This window comes from Psittacula echo, assembly GCF_963264785.1.
Source record: "Psittacula echo genome assembly, chromosome: 2".
Classification (NCBI taxonomy): domain Eukaryota; kingdom Metazoa; phylum Chordata; class Aves; order Psittaciformes; family Psittacidae; genus Psittacula; species Psittacula echo.
Window position 1 is genome coordinate 83416773 of NC_137737.1, and position 19319 is coordinate 83436091.

The window sequence follows — 19319 nt, forward strand, 5'->3', positions numbered from 1 at the left end:
TATTGGATTACTGATTAGGCAAGGTCTATTTTAACTTAATGAGAGCTAATTTGGAATTTTTTTTTTCTATGCATTTGCAAGGAATGCTGGTTAAAATTAGGTTTTTTAGGAGCTAATAAAAGGCTAAATAATGAGTAATAATTACTAGATTTAAGTTTCCTGCTAATAGTCTACTCTCCAGTTTAGACTATTTGGCTATATGCTGATTTTGTGTTCATTATTGTGTCTTTTTATCATAAATACAACTCTGTCCAATCTTCCCTTCCCCTCACTATTTTTTTTTTTAATAGTATTAAAGATTTCCATTTAAACTGCCTATTTCACTATTTTTCCTGTTGAAATGTTTTGTTTGTACCATGATTGATCTCTATCACTGTAATGATGGCTTCTAATGGTTTTTCTTTCTCCATAGTGCTATTCATTTGGCTTCCTACTATATTGCCTCACTTACATTACAGCTGACAAATAAATTTTGTTATTCCTTGCTGCTTAAACTATAGCAACCCTTATTTCAACTCTTCAGTAAAGGAATTGCACAGCATACCTGGAGGGGTAGAATTTGCTACATTCACCTTTCTTTGCTTTGCATGCCATGCTCCACCTCTTCAATGCGCAAGCATTTATTGTTCTATCACTGTGCCACATGGAGTAAATGGCCTCTCTGTCGGCTTCTAATGTGCCTCCAAGCTAACTAAAGGTTACTTTTCTCATGAAAATTGTTGACAAAGCTCTCAACAGTGTAAGTTGTTAGTATCTCCTGTATACCTTTCTAGTATTTGCTAGACTTCAATCACTAATGCAGCTCTAAGCATAATGCCAAATCTTGAATATTTAATTGAGTTTAATCTGTTTCTTATTCTTTCCTAGAATCGTTTTGATAATCTTTTTCGGAAATATATCACTTACACAGGTGGGGAAGATCTTTTTGGTTTGCCTGTAACTCGGTATCCTCAGCTACTTGAAATAAGGAAACAACTGAATCTGTTACAGAAACTTTACAATCTGTATAACAATGTAATTGACACAGTCAATGGCTACTATGATATTCTCTGGTCAGAATTAGACACTAGAAAAATTAACAATGAACTCCTGGAGTTTCAGAACAGGTGAGAAACTGCTGCTGTGGTAAAGATGCCTAAAATAATTTTGTTACTTCTGATATATGATTATAATAATTAACACCAATAATGTATTTATTGTTGGAACATGAAAAAATGAAAAATAGGAATTTTAATTGATAAATATATCCACTACCAACTTCATAAAATAAAGGAGCTAGGTTTTGACTGTAGGTGTTGAGGCTTATTGTTCCTTAGAGATCTTCTTGGCTATTTTTTTTTTTTTTTTATGAGATTGGAATATATGTTAAAATTGCTATTTATTTTGTCCATGAAGACAAATTTCACTTGTTTGTTGCAACAGTATTATTCATGAGGCAGATTCACCCTAAATATCTAAGACAAATTACTGACTTGCTGAAGAGTTTTCCTACAAAATGTGATGTATTGCATACCTACATACATAGAAGCTGAACTTTTCATCAAACCTGTAATCAAATGATTTAAAGAATTAAATCTTTATATTCTGAGGAGCAGGGGTTTGTGTTCTTTTTTTTTTTCTTTTTTTTTCCTAGAGTACAGAACAGGGCATATCCTGAGCTTCACCAGAAGGTGAAATCAAGATATAAAGCAGTTCAGTTATTTTTGAAGATAGCTTGGACAAAGCGTATTAGAATTATGCACTTACACTCCTTAAAGTTTAGCCTGTCAGTGCCTGCCCAGCTATCAGTCAATGAAATAGAATGGAAACAGATTTTCTTACATGCAGAATCACATACAGAATCTTCAGAATACAGGCAACTTGAATTTGAAAGATATGTGGTTGGTCTGTGGTTAAATGGGTAACAGAAAAAATATTTGAAACTTGTGGAAAAGACTTTCATTATTTCTACATAGATGCTGTAAGCTTCCTCGTGGTGTAAAGGAATGGCAGGCTTTTTTTGACCTAAAGAAGATCATTGAGGACTTCAGTGAATGTTGCCCATTGCTTGAGCGTATGTCAAGTAAAGCAATGATGCCTCGGCACTGGAAGCAGATTGCAGATCTCACTGAACACAACTTTGATGTGGAAAGCGAAACATTCAAACTGAGGAATATAATGGAAGCTCCACTATTAAGATATAAAGATGAAATAGAGGTATTGTGAAGAAAGAGAAATGGATGAAGGAAACAAAACAATCTGCTTGAATATTATAGGAGTAACAGTAGTAAGAAGGAAAATTGAGTATTTCTAAAGAAAAAACAGAGAAATGGACTATCACTTCAGCTTTCTGTATAAAATGACACCATCCTGGGTTCATATAAATAAGTTGTGGTATCAACTTCTCTTTTTAAATCATGCAACTTGGCCCAGGAATTAATTTGTGAGGGTGCCTTAATTTGCAACTTAAAGATATTAAAAGTAATCACTGGTTAGTTTTACCCTACTGATGATGTGTTGTTGCAATAGTAATCCCGTTCAGTACGAGAGGAACCGCAGGTAAAGACCCCTGGTGCTTGCACTTGGCTGAGGAGCCACTGGCATGAGGCTACCATCTGCGGGCTTATGACTGAACGCCTCTAAGTCAGTATTCCACCTAGACTATTGATGTTGTGCTATTGTGTCATTGGTTGCTTGTGATTGACCTAGGAGATGACAGTCTTGTTTGAAATGCAAGGGTAAAACCCTTTCCAACTCTTTGTTAGCGAAGACATGCCTTCCTCATAGGAGAAGGAAAACTCTTATTTTCATATCGGGGCTGATGGAGCTCGTCTATCCTTGTAAGGTCTTCCATCTAAGAGAAGGACACTCTTACAAAACCTATGACCTGAGGACTTTGCTGTCACCATCCTGGCTATCTAGGCTGTGGCAGATAAACCTCAGGTGTAAAGGATGGGGCCAGTTCTGCACACACTGCGCCTCACCTAAAAAATCCATTGCACAGGCTGGAAGGGTTTACTCACACTTGCAAAGCCCTGTAGTGACAAGCAAGGGTCAAAACGGCAGGTGACAAGGTGCACTGGAAGCTGCAGGTCCAACCATGCCTGCGAGTGGTTCAGGCCTTTGGTTGCTCGAGCTTGATCCAGGAGATGACAGTCTCGTGCGGAATCTTCCTGATTGCCTATGCAGCTTTTCTCCAATCGGTTTTGCCTATTCCACTTGCCCTTAGTCATTGTGCTTGTAGTGAGTGTGGGTAATGCCCTTCCCAAATATTCATTCGTGAAGCCAAGCCATCAATCAATCAATCAATATTTTATTCCCCAAAGCTGGTCATGTGATATACAAATTATTAACTATGGTGTTTGTATGTCTGTAGGTCTTTCCACTTAATAAATAGTTACTCATCAGCCTCACTAGGATTAAAGGAGATATGAGTTAGATTTGTATATTAGAGACATGAACCATTCATGGCGTCTTTTAACATCCTTTTTATTTAAAAGGATATCTGCATAAGTGCTGTGAAAGAGAGAGACATTGAGCAGAAGTTAAAACAAGTAATAGCTGAATGGGACAACAAAACATTTGTCTTCACAAATTTTAAAACCCGTGGGGAACTTCTTTTAAGAGGTGACAACGCATCAGAAACAATTGCCACCATAGAGGACAGCTTGATGGTTCTTGGCTCTCTCTTGAATAACAGGTAATATGAAAAATGGGGGAGATAAAAATATCAGCAAGAGGCTTTGTTTTATTAAACAAACCTATATTTCACAGAAGACAAGGTAAATAAATATCTAGATAAATACTAAGAGCTTGCTTGTCCTTGAACTGTTCATGGGCAAGTTCTTATTGTCTTTATACTTCCAATAACTTCTTTTGAAAGCATGTGGATGCAGTTCAGACTTCTTGAATAATCAACTGGATAATTTTCATTGATGAAGAAAGTGGTGATGAGCAAAAGAGAGATCATTTCCTGGTTGTGGCAGGCATACTACGGGCATTACAGGCACTGCTACTCTGGCCTTGTGACAGGTCACTGCCTCATGCTGAAGGTGCTGAAAATCCTTCTTAAAATGAGCTTCAATTCGTCTCATTCAACATGACAAAGCCTGCACACAGAACCTGATCATCAGGCAGATGTTCAAAAGCAGCAGTTCAGTTGATGAGGACCTCTGGGAGTCCTTCAGCTTTCAAGAGTCTTGTATAGCCCTTTTATGAAACCACTTTGACTTAGAGTAAAATTGAAATCTTGCTTCTATTTAGCTTCTTTTGGATCAAAGCTGAGCTATGCACCATCTGTACAAAGCAGAAAGTTGGAGCAGATTTGGTTTATAGCTGCTAACTAGCTGAATTAAGTATAGGTTTTTATATTTTCACTTGACAAAGATGTAAGTAGCATAATTATTCCTCATCCTTATGAGTAATATGCTGGCTTTCAAGAGATTTGTTCCTTCTTGAAATAAAGCAAGTGTCTTCTTTTTATTCTAGATATAACACACCCTTCAAGACACAGATTCAGAAATGGGTACACTATCTTTCCAGCACAACAGACATCATTGAGAACTGGATGACTGTACAGAACTTGTGGATTTATTTAGAAGCTGTTTTTGTTGGTGGTGACATAGCAAAGCAGCTTCCAAAGGTTTTCAGACATGCCTTTTTTCAGTTTGATTTTCTACATTATAATATTTAACCTTGTAGTCATAACTTATGCAGTAACATAAACTTTTTTGGTAATTAACAGAACTGGCCTTGCTAAGAAATTAGGTAAACAAATATTGTGTTAGAATAATAACATTGTGTGAGCTAGTTATCTATTTATTTCTGTATTGTAAAATTGTTAACCAGAAAGTGTTGTGCCTAGTAGTACATAGGAATCCTTATCTTGAACTTTCATAAATAGCTTTTTAAATTAAAAATTAACTTTCATTTTAAGAGAAAAAGTCTTCTAATTTAAAGCATGCACTTCAAGGAAGAGTTTTCTGTCTTTTTCTCTAAGAATGATTTAAAGAGAAAGTAGACAGGCTTGGCAGTCAAGTATAAAGCTGTATTGTGCAAACTGTGAGATTTGTGTTTTTCTAGCTGAAAAATCCTTAGAAGTTGGACATTAGATTACTAATGAGATTACTGTTGAAATTACTGGGTGCCAATTCTGCAAGCAAATACCTTTCCCCTTTTCTCTTGTCCTTCCTCCGTCTCTTTCTTTCTTTCCACATTCATTGTCATGTTTCAACAGGAAGCAAAGCGTTTCTCTAACATTGATAAATCCTGGGTAAGGATCATGACCCGAGCTCATGAAACACCCAATGTTGTTCAGTGCTGTATTGGAGATGAAATCATGGGACAGGTGTTACCACATTTACTAGAACAGCTTGAAATCTGTCAGAAATCACTTACAGGGTAAGATTACTACAAGACTGCAGTCTTGGGCAGATGATTGTGAATTGTGTAACTAGGGAAAGAGCAATTGCTTGAGTACTGTCCCATGGACTTTGCAAAGATGTTGCTGTCCTAGTATAAATCCAATTGAACTGAGTAAACAAGTTATCAAAATGATACACCACCTCCAAAGACATTGTTAGCAACTATAAAGAAATATTTAATTTGTAACTAAGCCATCACTCTATCTCTGCTGAAACTGAAGCATGACTCATGATGGTTTTGATCCAGAAGGCAGCCTTGGATTTTTATGTCCTATTCGGACCCTTCACAAATCTTCAAGAAATTCAGTATGAGAGACCTAAATAGCATGTAACAGACTTAATGTAAAAGCATTTTATTTTGGTTTTGTTTCTTTTCTTTTTATTGATACTTACATAATAACAAATAATAAAAGTTTTCCATTAAATGATTTCTGATGCTGAAAGAGTAGCTTTAAAGCAGGTGCTTAACATGAAGGTGTGATGGATAAGAACTGTTGTCATTATCACTGCTAAAAATTGCAATTATACATTGTTAGAAATGCAGGCTTTAAAGAGGAAAGGATGTACAAACTAATTGAATTCACTTACCATCTACCAACTCCCCATCCCTCTTCCTACCAATTTTGATTTTAAATGCAGGTACCTGGAGAAAAAGCGCCTCCTATTTCCACGATTCTTCTTTGTGTCAGATCCTGCTCTCTTAGAAATTCTTGGCCAGGCATCAGACTCTCACAATATACAGGCACATCTCCTGAATATTTTTGACAACATTAAAACTGTCAGGTTCCATGAAAAGGTATGTATTGCTCACACCTCAGTGTTTCATTCTTTCAAATTAATAATGTGTGATACTTGTTAAATAAGAAAGCTACCTGGGTGCATAGGGCATTCAGCTGTTTTAACGAGCTCATCAGCCGTTTATTTATTCAATTTAATATAAAATTAAATTGAAGATTTAATTTTATATTCTCATTTACATAATAGGAAATGTCTATATAGAATAGCAAAACAAACAAAAAATTGCACCAGTGATTAGGTTTCGGAAAAAAACCCACCCAATACTGAACTGTCTTCTGTGGCTTAATATAGGCTAGCATTCTCTCAAATAAGCTTCTGATTCTTTATGAGGATATGTGTCTTTAGATTGCCTGTATTGCACTTTCCTTCATTTTCTGATTGTAACAAAAATGTACATAGTCTCTCACCTGTTTGAGTTATTCTTAATATTGCCTTCAAACTTACTGTTTGAAGAAAAGCTTTTTATACCTTTTACAGGAACAGAAAGCAACAAAAAAAATATTTCTCTTTTTTTCCTGGGTATGTCAACACTTCCATTCACTTGAAATTCCTGTAATTGATCATGTTCTTTTTGTGTTTCCATTAATTTTCCATTGTAAGGCTGCAACTTTTGTTAGGATATTAATCCACCAGTAATGGGGGAAGGTTTCCTTTATTGTGACTGGAAATCAGATACTGTCATTGAAACTTAAGTGAAATTCAGGAATTTTCAATTTATTGAGGTTTGCCTCCTTGTTCAGATGACAGTGTTTTGTTTAGAGCCTTTCTGCACACCAAAAGTAATGATTTATTTGTTTTTACATTTCACTTCAAAAGTTGGTATAATTTATTAGTTACCTAAATAAGTCTGATGTAGTGATGTCAGGAAAATCAAATAGTTATGGTAAAGCTAACAATAAATCTGCAATCACAAGATGTTCTTGCTTTGCTTTTATCAGATATATGATCGTATACTGTCGATCAGTTCACGAGAGGGTGAGACTGTAGAGCTGACTAAACCTGTAATGGCTGAAGGTAATGTAGAAGTTTGGCTCAATTCTCTGTTGAAGGAATCTCAGCTGTCACTGCATCATGTTATTCGCCAAGCAGCTGAGCACATCGAGGAAAGTAATTTCCAGCTGACTGAATTTCTTTCTACTTACCCATCCCAGGTAATATTGTTAAATCAATGAATAATTGGTCACAGATATGTAGCACATTAATGGAGTTTTTTCTTGGTTTTGCAATCAAAATTGCAGCCAGTGTTGTAAATGCAAACCTGACATTTAAATTAAGCTGAATCAACTCAGCCTTTTAAATTACACTTTACATATCTGAAACCAAAAGCAAAAAACTTACCCTGAAGGGTTTTTTGTTTCTTTTCTTTCTCTTTTTCTTTCCCCCCCCCTCTAAAATAATGTTGAATGTGATAAATTAATGTGATGGAGTTAACACTTTCTTTACAAGCTTAATACTAGACTAATGAAGGAAAAGTAGTAAAATTGTTTATATATTCAGGAAAACAGTATATTTACTGGTAAAGATTTGGAGCTGAAGGTAGTGTTGAGTGAAAATTATTTTCTTGGTAAAAGCTCCTTCACTTCTGATCAGGAATGTTGATGGAGAGAGAATAAAGAGTTTGTGAATTATTAAAAGAAATATTTTAAATCAAAGCATTAGTTTTTCACTAATTAGTTATTAATTATAAAGTGTATTAATTATACATAGTATTTATATGCTGTAAATTATATTGAACATTTGTATCAGCAGTGCACTGTAGACAGTATCTACAGGACTGAAGTGTGTTCTTAACTATGTGTTTATGAACGGAGTTGGGACACAAAACAAATGCATGGGGTGAATGACCTCAGTTTGGATGCGTGAAAAAATAATTTTTTACAAATAGTAGAGACACACTTTCTTTAGTTTATCTGTGTCTGTGAATGTACATTTTAGGTGAAAGAGAAAAGATTATGAAGCATATTATTTTATGTTTTCTAAGGTTGGGTTGTTGGGGATCCAAATGATTTGGACAAGAGACTCAGAAGCAGCTTTGACTAATGCCAGGTATGATAAAAAAATTATGCGAAAGACGAACCAGTTTTTCCTGGATCTTCTAAACATGCTGATAGATACGACTACAAAAGACCTTAGCTCAGTTGAGCGAGTTAAATACGAGACATTAATCACTGTTCATGTGCATCAGAGGGACATTTTTGATGGTCTGGTAAGTACTGAAAAATTTACAATGAGGTATGAGGTGGTTTTCACATATAAAACAATGTGAAAGGACAAGAAGAAATATTACTATACCTATAAACTCATGACTCTTAAGCTAAACATTTAATTTCAGGACTACTATGATTATGTGCCCTTGAGTATTATAAAAATGATGTTGTTTTTCAATCCATGTCTTAGTTTCTCTTGAAGAAATTCAGTGTTTTCTCTCCCCATGAGCAATAGCAGAATTTTATAATGCTTTGTGTTGGCCCACTTAAGTTAGATGCTTCTATAGCACAATCACTTAAGGGACTTGTTTTGCTTCATACATTGTGCTACAAGTAATTGTCCTTTCTCTGGACTACATTGTGAGTTTTGAAGAGTAAGTAGAATGAATGTAGAGTTATAGTACAGGAAAAAGTTTGAAGTTGGCTGAAGCTACTATCCCCTCTGTTCTAGTTTCAATGGCATACCTAATTATTATTAATGGATTTACTTACTCACACCTTATGCTGCCACAGGGTATTAGCATTAGGAAAATGAAAGCATACACTGCATACACTGCTGAAACAGTCAAACTTAAGATCTAGCATACCCTTTTACCTATAGGAAGCTCTGGACCTAACTGAGATTTAGCTGTCTGGAAAAAGAATTACTGAGATTTTTATTTTGTTTTATTTTTCCTTAGTAATTAGTGAGAATTGCTGCCATTGCTGATAGGCAGGCATCTATATTTTCTCTCTCAAAAGAGTTGTTTCTAATTATAATCATCTTATGTAAACTGTAATTTTTAGATACAACCTCCAGGGCATCTTTTTTAATTGTAGAATCATAGAATGGTTTGGTTTAGTAGGGACCTTAAAGATCATCTAGTTCTAACCCCCGTATCATGGGCAGAGACACCTTCCACTAGACCAGGCTGCTCAAAGTCCCATCCAGGCTGGCCTTGAACACTGCTAAGAATGGGGCAGCCACTTCTCTGGGCAACCTGTTCCAGTGCCTCACTACCCTCATACTAAAGAACTTCTTCCTAATACCTAATCTAAATTTACCCTTTTTCAGCTTAAAGCCACTCCCCCTTGCCTTATCACTCCATGCCCTTGCAAAATGTTTCTCCCCAGCTCTTTTGTACCCTTTTAGGTTCTGGAAGGCTGCTAAGAGGCCCCCCCTGAGCCTTCTCCAGGCTGAACAAGTCCAGCTCTTTGAGCCTGTCTCCATAGGAGAGTTAGTCCAGACCTATGATCATCTTCGCCTCCCTCCTTATGTCCTTTTATGCTGGTTGCCTCAGAGATGAATGCAGTACTCCATGTGGGGTATCACAAGACCAGAGTAAAGGGGGATTTTTGTGGTAAAAATCAAGATAGATAGGGTCTCTACTATTCTGTTACTAAGCTGTTCTTTATGCCTTTCATTGTGATTGCTGTGCTACTTAGATAATTGCAAAAATAAATGTTAACCATGAATACCAGACCTTTTTTCCCCCCTTTTTTCTTAGTGTTGCATGCATATCAAGAGTCCTACAGACTTCGAGTGGCTGAAACAATGTAGATTTTACTTTAATGAAGACTCTGATAAACTGATGATTAAGATCACTGATGTGGGTTTCACATACCAGAATGAATTCTTGGGCTGTACTGAGAGGCTTGTCATAACGCCTCTTACAGACAGGTGAAAAAGACTGATTTTATTCCTTTATTCTTTGATGCCAAAACTAGGCTTTTGCAAGAGCAATTTAGTGATTCCTATTGGATGCAAAATAGATCTCTGCAGAGTATATCCTTCACAGTCTTAGCAAAGACAATAATTTTGCATGGAATATGTGACTGTTTTTTATTTCTGTGCCTTATAGCTTGAATAAATTCCAGCTTAATTTTTTGCCACATACTTGCATGATCCCCACAGATATGATGTATGGGACCCTGATTTTCATGTATGTGAGGCTAATACCTGAGGATCAGGTACATTCGACAGATACAATATGCAGAGAGTGATACAATGTTTACAGGCAAACTAATGAAAATAGCTAAAGAAGAATAGACAGGAAAAAATTTTATACAGCTGCAGTGGATAGATGTTGAAAGAATTGTAGTGTTACTAACACAGATGTCTACCTACCCAACTGGAATAACACAAAGAATACTTTATAAGCTATTATTGGAAAATAAGGACATTGGTTGTTTCCTTTTGTTTTGTTTTTAATTATTGCATAGAGCAAATCCCGGGGCTTCTCTTTAGATACAGCTGTTAGCTGGTGTTTTACTGCGTTACACATAGAATTTTCCTTTATGAAAATGAGATGCACTGTATGATCAAATTTTAAAGGTGATTGAGAAAGGAAGGTTTAGCTGTCTTTCATTATTGTATTCCACAGTATAATGTAGTTCAGAACTACTTCAGTTAAAATAATTCAGGAACTAAGCTAACCAAAGTAGATTAGTCAGCATATCTGTATCTTCTCTCTTCCCTTCTTGTGATGCTTCAGATGGTTGATTATTGAAGATTATCTGCTTTTCCACTTTATGTAGGAAGAGACAAACCTTAATATTATCTACACCAAAGGCTGAGTGAAGAGGTTTCCTTCTTACTGATTTAAATTGTAATTAGAGGCATGTCATTTCAGTAGTTTTCTTGACTCCTTAAAACCGGACTTTCCTCGTGTAACACATTTGAGTAATTTCCTCTGTTGCTATACAGAAAACTGTGTGCTGCAGCCTCATTAAGTGATGACAACCTGTTGCTTTTTAGATGTTATATCACTGTGGCTCAAGCTTTAGGCATGAACATGGGTGGAGCACCTGTGGGACCTGCAGGAACTGGAAAAACTGAAACCATCAAAGACATGGGAAGGTGCCTTGGAAAATATGTAGTGGTCTTCAACTGCTCAGACCAGATGGATTTCCGAGGACTTGGGAGAATCTTCAAAGGTCAGATATCTGACAAAAGGGCCAACTGTATTCTGGGGTGCATTAAGTGCAGTATAACTAACCAGTCAAAAGATATATACTTTATATATACTGTATACAGCATTGGAGTGGCCTCATCACAAGGTGAGTTTTGGGGTCAAAAATGTAAGAACAGCAAGTGGTTTTCAGCCTTTTAATTAATCCAAACAATTAATATCTTGCTAGGAATGTAAAATATATTTGCAACACTGTCTCCAAGAAATATAAATGTCTGAAAACATAAGACAATTTATGAAAAGATACATAAAGACACGTAAAATAAACAAGGACTACTGCCAGCACAAGAAGAAAAAGCTGTGAAATTTATTGCTGAACTAGTAGAATGCATTTGATTCTGATTTCAATATTTTGTTTCCTTCAAATGTCAAAGCTCTTATCAGTGGAAGGAAGTGCATGACAAGCACTATATATGTTAAAAACAATTGGCACAGCTCACTGAAGTTAGATTCAGATGACATTTCTTTTTTTTTGGTGCCTGAAATTGATATCTATCAGTTATGGCAGATGTTCAATTAGAGATCAAGTGAAGGTCCTTGACTGTTATATTGTTGCAAGTGACTGTGTTGATGATTTTCGTTTTGTTTTTTTTTTTTTTTTTTTCCTTAAAATACGTGGAAGAATGCAGTTCTGACACAGACTGACTCCTAACTTCTTTCCAGGTGAAAGCAACTATTGTTCTTTTTAAACTGTGCAATAGACTATTGACAACCCATCATATTTTCATAGACTGATTACAGGGATATTTTTGAAGGGGCTAAGGAGGAACAAGATAACATTCACGATACTGAGAGAAGGAGAGAAAATTATGGATATAGTGTACTGGACAAGCTTAAGGACTTCTGGAACTTTGTGAACTCTAGCTTAAAAAAGAATTAAACTCTTTTCCTTGTCCCTTTCCCAACCCTCAAAAATAAACCCCTTCCCCACCCCACCCTCGAGGTAGATTACCCTGAATTTTAGCTTATGAATTGCAAAAAAAAAAAAAAAAAAAAGGGTTAGCAACATAATGGTCAGATGCTTCATTGTCTTTCTCTTTGAAGGTCTTGCTCAGTCTGGCTCCTGGGGTTGTTTCGATGAGTTCAATCGCATTGATTTACCAGTACTATCAGTAGCTGCACAGCAAATCGCAATTATGTTGACATGCAAGAAGGAATGTAGAAAAAGCTTCATTTTTACTGACGGGGATAATGTGGAAATGAACCCTGAATTTGGCATATTTCTTACTATGGTAGGTATTCAGTAGGTTTCTAATATGCCAGTGATGACTGCACAATAATCACTTCTAACCTGGTATGTTAAATGTAGTTGCCAATTCTTTTGTTACTTAGCTGTTAGAACTCACTGACAATTTGAGAACACTGAGCATTACTACAAAAACAGTTTACAGGGTCTTGTTTCAATGACATCAAGAACATACAATTAACAAATATAGCCAGCATTGTAAAAACAAATTGTTACCTAAATGCTAAATTAATTCTGCATGCTATGTTCTAGTTCCCAAAGTATGCTTTTTGCTACAAGTACAGAAAAATGGCTACAGACATATAGGGAGAAGTAGACAGTAAAAACAGGACCTGTGAAACAAATACAGGTGTGACTTAAAGCCAAAAAGCTTTTTGTCAAACCAGGTTACACATTCCTTTGCTGATTCTTCTGTTTCTGCAAGTTGCAGTCAACTTCATAACCTACTCATCTCTCCAGAATCCAGGATATGCTGGACGACAAGAGCTTCCTGAAAACTTGAAGATCAACTTCCGTTCAGTGGCTATGATGGTTCCGGATCGTCAAATCATAATTCGTGTCAAATTGGCTAGTTGTGGTTTCATTGCTAATGTTGTGTTGGCGAGGAAATTCTTTACACTGTACAAACTGTGTGAAGAACAACTGTCAAAGCAGGTGATTACTTTCATATGAGGAAAAATATCTTAGGGAAAACCTATATATGATGTCACAACTTATTAGTATCTATGTGAAGAAAACGAAAATGTTCATGTCCATGAAGTAAGCTAAATGACACCTGTGGTTCAGTAGTGCAGCCTTCTGCTGTTCTGGAGGATTAACTCCTGCTACAGGTTATCTGTACAAAATGGGTCAGTCATTCAAAACACTGCTTATTACTAAGATTTATCTTTAATGAATGGTGATGATTGCAGCAAATAAAGCTCTTACATATTGGTTGGTCTTCTAGACTGGATTAAGAGGCATTTTTTTTGTGCTGTCTGTGCTTGTTTAGATGTTTCTCAAATAAAGTCAGTTTCCAAGATCCACAGATGATGCAGAATAATGCTGCTAGTTTACTTCTTAATAGTCCTTGAGAACCTTATCTTGGTTCAAAGACTTGTGATTACCTCTGTCACACCTTACTGCTTAGCAGAGATGGGGAATGAAGTTGCCCATAGTCATACAACCAAAGAGTAGGATTCTAGGAGGCATTTGTGCCACATGTAACACTTCTCATACATATCTATATCTTAAAGGATAAATAAGAATTGTTTGATCCCTGTTAATGCAGGGAAAATTTTCCCAAACTTTGCATATCCCCTAGGTGCATTATGATTTTGGCTTGCGGAATATATTGTCAGTGCTACGAACATTAGGAGCAGCAAAAAGAGCAAATCCTGCAGATACTGAGTCCACCATTGTCATGCGTGTGCTGAGAGACATGAACCTGTCTAAACTAGTAAGTTCCAATGTCCTGGTGTTGTGGTTTAAGCCCAGCCTGTAAATCAGAACCACGCAGCCGCTCGCTCACTCTCCCCTTTTCCTCCCCCCACTCTTGGAGGGATGGGGAGGAGAATCAAAAGAATGTAACTCCCATGTGTTGCGATAAGAACAGTCCAGTAACTAAGGTATAACACAAATCACTAGTGCTACCACCACCAATAATAATGATAAGGGAAATAACAAGGGGAGAGTTACTGCTCACCACCTGCCAACCAATGCCCAGCTTGACCCGAACAGCTATCTAGCCCTTCTAACTCCTCCTAGTTTATATACTGGGCATGATGTGCTGTGGTATGGAATACCCTTTTGGCTAATTTGCTTCAGGTGTCCTGTCTCTGCTTCCTCCTGGTTTCCTCTTCTCCCTGGAAGAGCATGAGACTCAGAAAGTCCTTGGTCAGAGTAAACATTACTTAGCAACAACTAAAAACATCAGTGTTATCAGCATTGTTCCCAGGCTGAGAGTCAAACACACAGCACTGCATCAGCTACTAAGAAGGGGAAAAATGACTGCTACTGCTGAACCCAGGACACCTGGTAAATGAATTAAATTGCACTTTGGGATGACATGTTTTTTTCTGAAATACAAATTAAATCTTTTGAGGTGATTACTAGAAGATTGGATGTGACCTTTACACTGCAGCTAGCTTGGAAATGTTCTGTTCTCTCAGTGGTGTTGGGTGTTGGTTTTGGCTGGGTTTGGGTTAATTTTCTTTGCTGTACCTTGTATGGGGCTTGGAGGGAGCGAGCAAGAGGCTTTGTGGTGCTTGGTTGCCTACCTGGGTTGAGCCACCACACCTTAAGTTGTTCAGATTTTTTTTTTTTTTAATGTATTTACCTTGTTACCTGTAGAAATAAGCAATCAAATAAAAGTTTATGGAGTAACCTCTTGAGAACTTTTAACCTAAAGTATTTAGTAATTCTTTTGAAATAATTTGTTATTCATAGTAATGACAACGTCTGTCTTAAGTAGCTAACAAAACCTCTTCTGTTGCTGTGGTAATTCATCTACTTTATAAATTTTTTCTACACCTTAGACAAATAATTTACTGTTTGTATAAATGTTATTGCTAAAATCTACTTTATTAAATTCAGTTGGTCTATTTTCAGTAACTTTTGATTACTGGAAACATCACATCTCCTGCTAGGTTTTTAGCACCTAGAGCGTTACAATAGGTGTTTTCTTGCATTTTCAAATATTTCTTTAGCTCTGATATAGTTAGGGATTTTTTTTTTTTTTTTTTAACATGCTAGAATAAATAAGGTTTTAATCTGTGTTTCCTCCCCCCTGATTTTCAATAGATTGATGAAGACGAACCCTTATTCCTGAGTCTAATTGAAGATCTGTTTCCAGATATCCAGCTTGATAAAGTAGGCTACCCTGAACTGGAAGCTGCCATTGATAAACAGGTGATGTTTGTCTTGATCTGTGCTGCTGTGACATAACTATCAGTATGTGACATCTAAGAAAACCATTGCTTTTGAATCTACCCAGCTGGTAATAATATGTTTTACTTTTTAGAGGAAAAGTAAAATTTTTCATAAATCTTTACCACTGGTAAATTATTAAATTTGTTTTTAAAGGTGTCACTGAATTCTGATTGTGGTGTCCTGTGATTTTCTTGTGAGTCATTTGTTGTGACCAGTTAGAAAAAACATGTCTACATTCCCTAGCAAGTTGGGGGGGAAGGGGAAAAGAGAGCAAAGAAAGGGGTCTTGATCGTTTAATAAACTATTTAGTTCAGTTTAGTTTATTATTTAGTCTAATAAATTGTTTAATAAATGACAGAAAAAAGAAAAAAAACCCCAAATCATTCAAAAGCAATGCTCACAGCAGACTGATGCCCAGATAGTCTCTGAGCAACGGCTACTTCGGAGAAAACTCACACCAATTTTATTAATGAGCATGGTGTTATCAGTGTAGTTAAACAATCTTTTAAATGTCCCTTCCAACCCAAACCATACTGTGATTCTATGGTATGGAGTATCCTTTTGGTCATCCTTTTTTGGAGTCAGCTGTACCAGATATATCCCCTCCCAAACTCTTGCTCACCTCAGCCTACTAGCTGACTGGACTGTGAGAAACAGAGGCCTAGATGTTGTGTAAACACAGTTCAGCAATAGCCAAAACACTCGTGTGTTATCAACATTGTTTTGATCAAAATTATAAAACATGGTGAAATGGAGAAACAACCCCGATCATCCCAACCAGATCCAGTACATATGTGCAACTGTTAACAGGATCTTTTGAGAACATGTCCAGTCTGCTTGTGAACATCTTTTTTGATAAGGGAAATATCTAGTCTATAAAATTATCATAGAATCGATGAGTGTTGGAAATTGCCAAGAGAAGATAAATCTTCAGTGATGGCATTGGACTACCTCATTTTATGTAAAGAAAGAAATCAGTTCAGATACATTCTATTAGTAGCATCATTAGGTTTTGGATATATATTACTGTATATATGTGGACTCTGGAAAAAATTCAGACAGTTATATTCTCTAGTGGAGAGATAGGCAGCTTGACTGGTTTGGGGTCAGCTGTGAGATCTGTTAAGATGCGAATGGATCCATGGAAATGGTGCATCTGATGTCTTCATTGTGCTTTGCAAGCTCCGTTGCTTCAGCAGTGGTGGTGTTCATGATGATGAGGAGTTAGCGGCAGCATATACTTTATGGTTGCTGTTGATGAATTTATCTTGTGCTGCTTTATCTTCTTGGCTTCCTTGCAGATTGAGATAAATAAGTTGAACTGACATTCACATATGTGAATAATATAACAAGTGGTACTGCCAGTTCCATAGTTACAAATGACTGTGACAGTAATTTTAACAACTGTTTTATCAGTAAAAAGTTAGTCCTTTTTATACCGATAATATTTTTCTAAGATTATTTTTGAAACATAATTAAAAGCAGAAATCATACTTGAATTAAAATATTGTTGTTATTTTGAGAGCTTCACTTTTATAACATGATCTTGAGCCTTTAGAAAATCTTTTGACTATCAAAAACATATGGTGCTGTATGAATCCTTAAGAAATAGTTCTAGCTTTTCTCTTCTGGCTAGAATCTATTTTGTTCACTTCCAGCTGAGTCACTTTCACAAGCAACAGCAATACCATTACAGTGAGATAACTTCTTTAACCTTGGAACTAGCAAAAAGTAGTAAACAAGCATATGATATTTGATTCTAAAGCATCATGTCTTTTCTTAAAAGGATAATATTAAGAAGTTACTCAAAGCTCTGCCTGTACACTGAGAATTAACAAAATGTTTTACAAAAAGCTTTTGACTATTGTAAGAATTTAGAAACACAAATGATCATCATAAAAAAGCAACTGTTCTAAGAGGCAACTGAAAATGGTGTATGGCTATGGAAGACATTGCTAGCAAAAGTGTTCCTAAAATTCTTGGCTTTTCCTTAAAATTATGTTTTAATCCTAAAAATAAAAAATTATGTTTTAACCCTAAGAAGATGTAAAAAAAACCAACAACTATTTTCCTTATTTTATTTTTCTGAATACATATTTGAATACCAAATTTCTTCACAGAGAAGGTAATGAGTATTGGAACAGATTAAGGAAGTAGTGGAATCACTGTTCCTGAAAGTGTTCAAAAAACATGTAAATGAGGACCTCAATGATATGGTTTAGTGATGGTCTTGGCAGTCCTGGGGTAACGGTTAGACTCAATGATCTTAAAGGTCTTTTCCAACTTATCTGATTCTATCTATCCCTTCTTTTTCCAAATAGTTTTTTTTTATATACACAAAAACTTTACAAAGAGTGTAGTCTTCTGAGAAGATTTATGTATTTATTTATTTATTTTTAAAGCATCAAAATATCTTGTGTTCTAAGTTACTAGTAATTTGGTTTTCTGTCACTTTCTATAGGTGGAGGAAGCTGGACTTATTTGTCATCCTCCTTGGAAACTGAAAGTTATCCAACTTTTTGAAACCCAGAAAGTAAGGCATGGATTGATGACACTAGGACCTAGTGGTGCAGGAAAAACTGTTTGCATTCACACTTTAATGAAAGCCCTGACAGGTATGTGAATATTTATGTTGTAAAATGTTATTAAACTTTAAACCATGTTGTTTTTTCATAGAAAGCCTACTTCACTGTGAGAATATATTACTGGAAGAGACTGTTTGTGTTGTATGATACTAATTTTTGTGGTAGTACCTTTTGAAAGCTTGAAAATGTCTGACATTGGAAGTCGTATAATTCATATCCTATATTCCATGTTATGATACTTATATCAGAAGTTCTTATTCTAGAAACACTGAGAAAGATTTGCACTGTCTGGGTAGACGGATTGGGCAAGTGATTAAAGCATCTCCCAGGTTGAAACCTTCCCCTAATCATAAGTATTTAGCCCTCTTTGAACATGATTCACAAGACAGTGTCTTTATCTGCAGTAAAAACCAGCTGCTTCTGTCCTGTGTGGCTGCTAGGAGATCCTGTTTTAGGCAGTGACAAAATCTTCAAGGATATTAATTTTGTGTCCTGGTTGGAGGCTTGAGGAGTGTGTCTTCTTGTTCTCTGTATTTCTAAAGAAAAATAGTAGAAGAACTTCTGTTTGATCTTATTAAAAGCTCATAGCTGAGGGAGAAAAAATACATCTCTTGATGTAAGTTGTGTTACCCCATTTCACAGGCTTCAGTGGGCTGCTTATACAATTTTCCAGAAATGGATAGTTTCTGTAAAATATTACTCAGCCAATAGCCAGCTTCTCATCTATTCAGTAACTTAGTGTGCTTAAGAAACACTGTGAGCTCTGCATTGCAGTGTAAATGACTGTTTCATTTTGGAAAAAAAAGCAGAAAGAACACGTAGTAGTGTTATACTATTTTCCTATATTTCTGTAGCACTGAGATGTGAACTACTACCAAGATAAACTGCCACAATATTTTTTTCAAGCTGATCTTCTGATATAACCTCAAAAACTGTAAAACCACAGTGATTTGCCAGGCTTTTCTCTTGCATGTTAGTGAGCTGTGATTATAATTAAGATTTTAAGATAAGCCATTTTTTAACCTTGCTCTTTTAACATTATTGGTTCCTGTGTAAGTTTTAATATTAGGTTTTCTAAAGATGTCTGGCATAGGATTCTTTTTTAAACTGTTCTTAATGAGGCAAATACAAAGACTATATGATCTCAATATGGCTAGGTAGAATTTGGCTGCCTAAGAGACTTCACAGGGATATGCCAATATGATACACTTTGTCTATTC

General features: G+C 36.0%; 1 protein-coding gene across 1 annotated transcript in view; it reads left to right on the plus strand.

The window, feature by feature from the left end:
* Window positions 1-19319, plus strand: part of DNAH5 (dynein axonemal heavy chain 5) — a gene marked incomplete at both ends in the record, with an annotated part of 118037 nt that overhangs the window by 37818 nt on the left and 60900 nt on the right. Inside the window, 15 exons of the mRNA XM_080639444.1 lie at window positions 868-1106; window positions 1956-2196; window positions 3480-3679; window positions 4468-4621; window positions 5216-5379; window positions 6042-6198; window positions 7139-7351; window positions 8182-8406; window positions 9895-10067; window positions 11145-11323; window positions 12403-12590; window positions 13064-13258; window positions 13908-14042; window positions 15386-15493; window positions 17976-18129. Of these exons, the coding sequence (XP_080495570.1) occupies window positions 868-1106; window positions 1956-2196; window positions 3480-3679; window positions 4468-4621; window positions 5216-5379; window positions 6042-6198; window positions 7139-7351; window positions 8182-8406; window positions 9895-10067; window positions 11145-11323; window positions 12403-12590; window positions 13064-13258; window positions 13908-14042; window positions 15386-15493; window positions 17976-18129 (2725 nt within the window). The remainder of the gene's footprint in view (window positions 1-867; window positions 1107-1955; window positions 2197-3479; window positions 3680-4467; window positions 4622-5215; window positions 5380-6041; window positions 6199-7138; window positions 7352-8181; window positions 8407-9894; window positions 10068-11144; window positions 11324-12402; window positions 12591-13063; window positions 13259-13907; window positions 14043-15385; window positions 15494-17975; window positions 18130-19319) is intronic.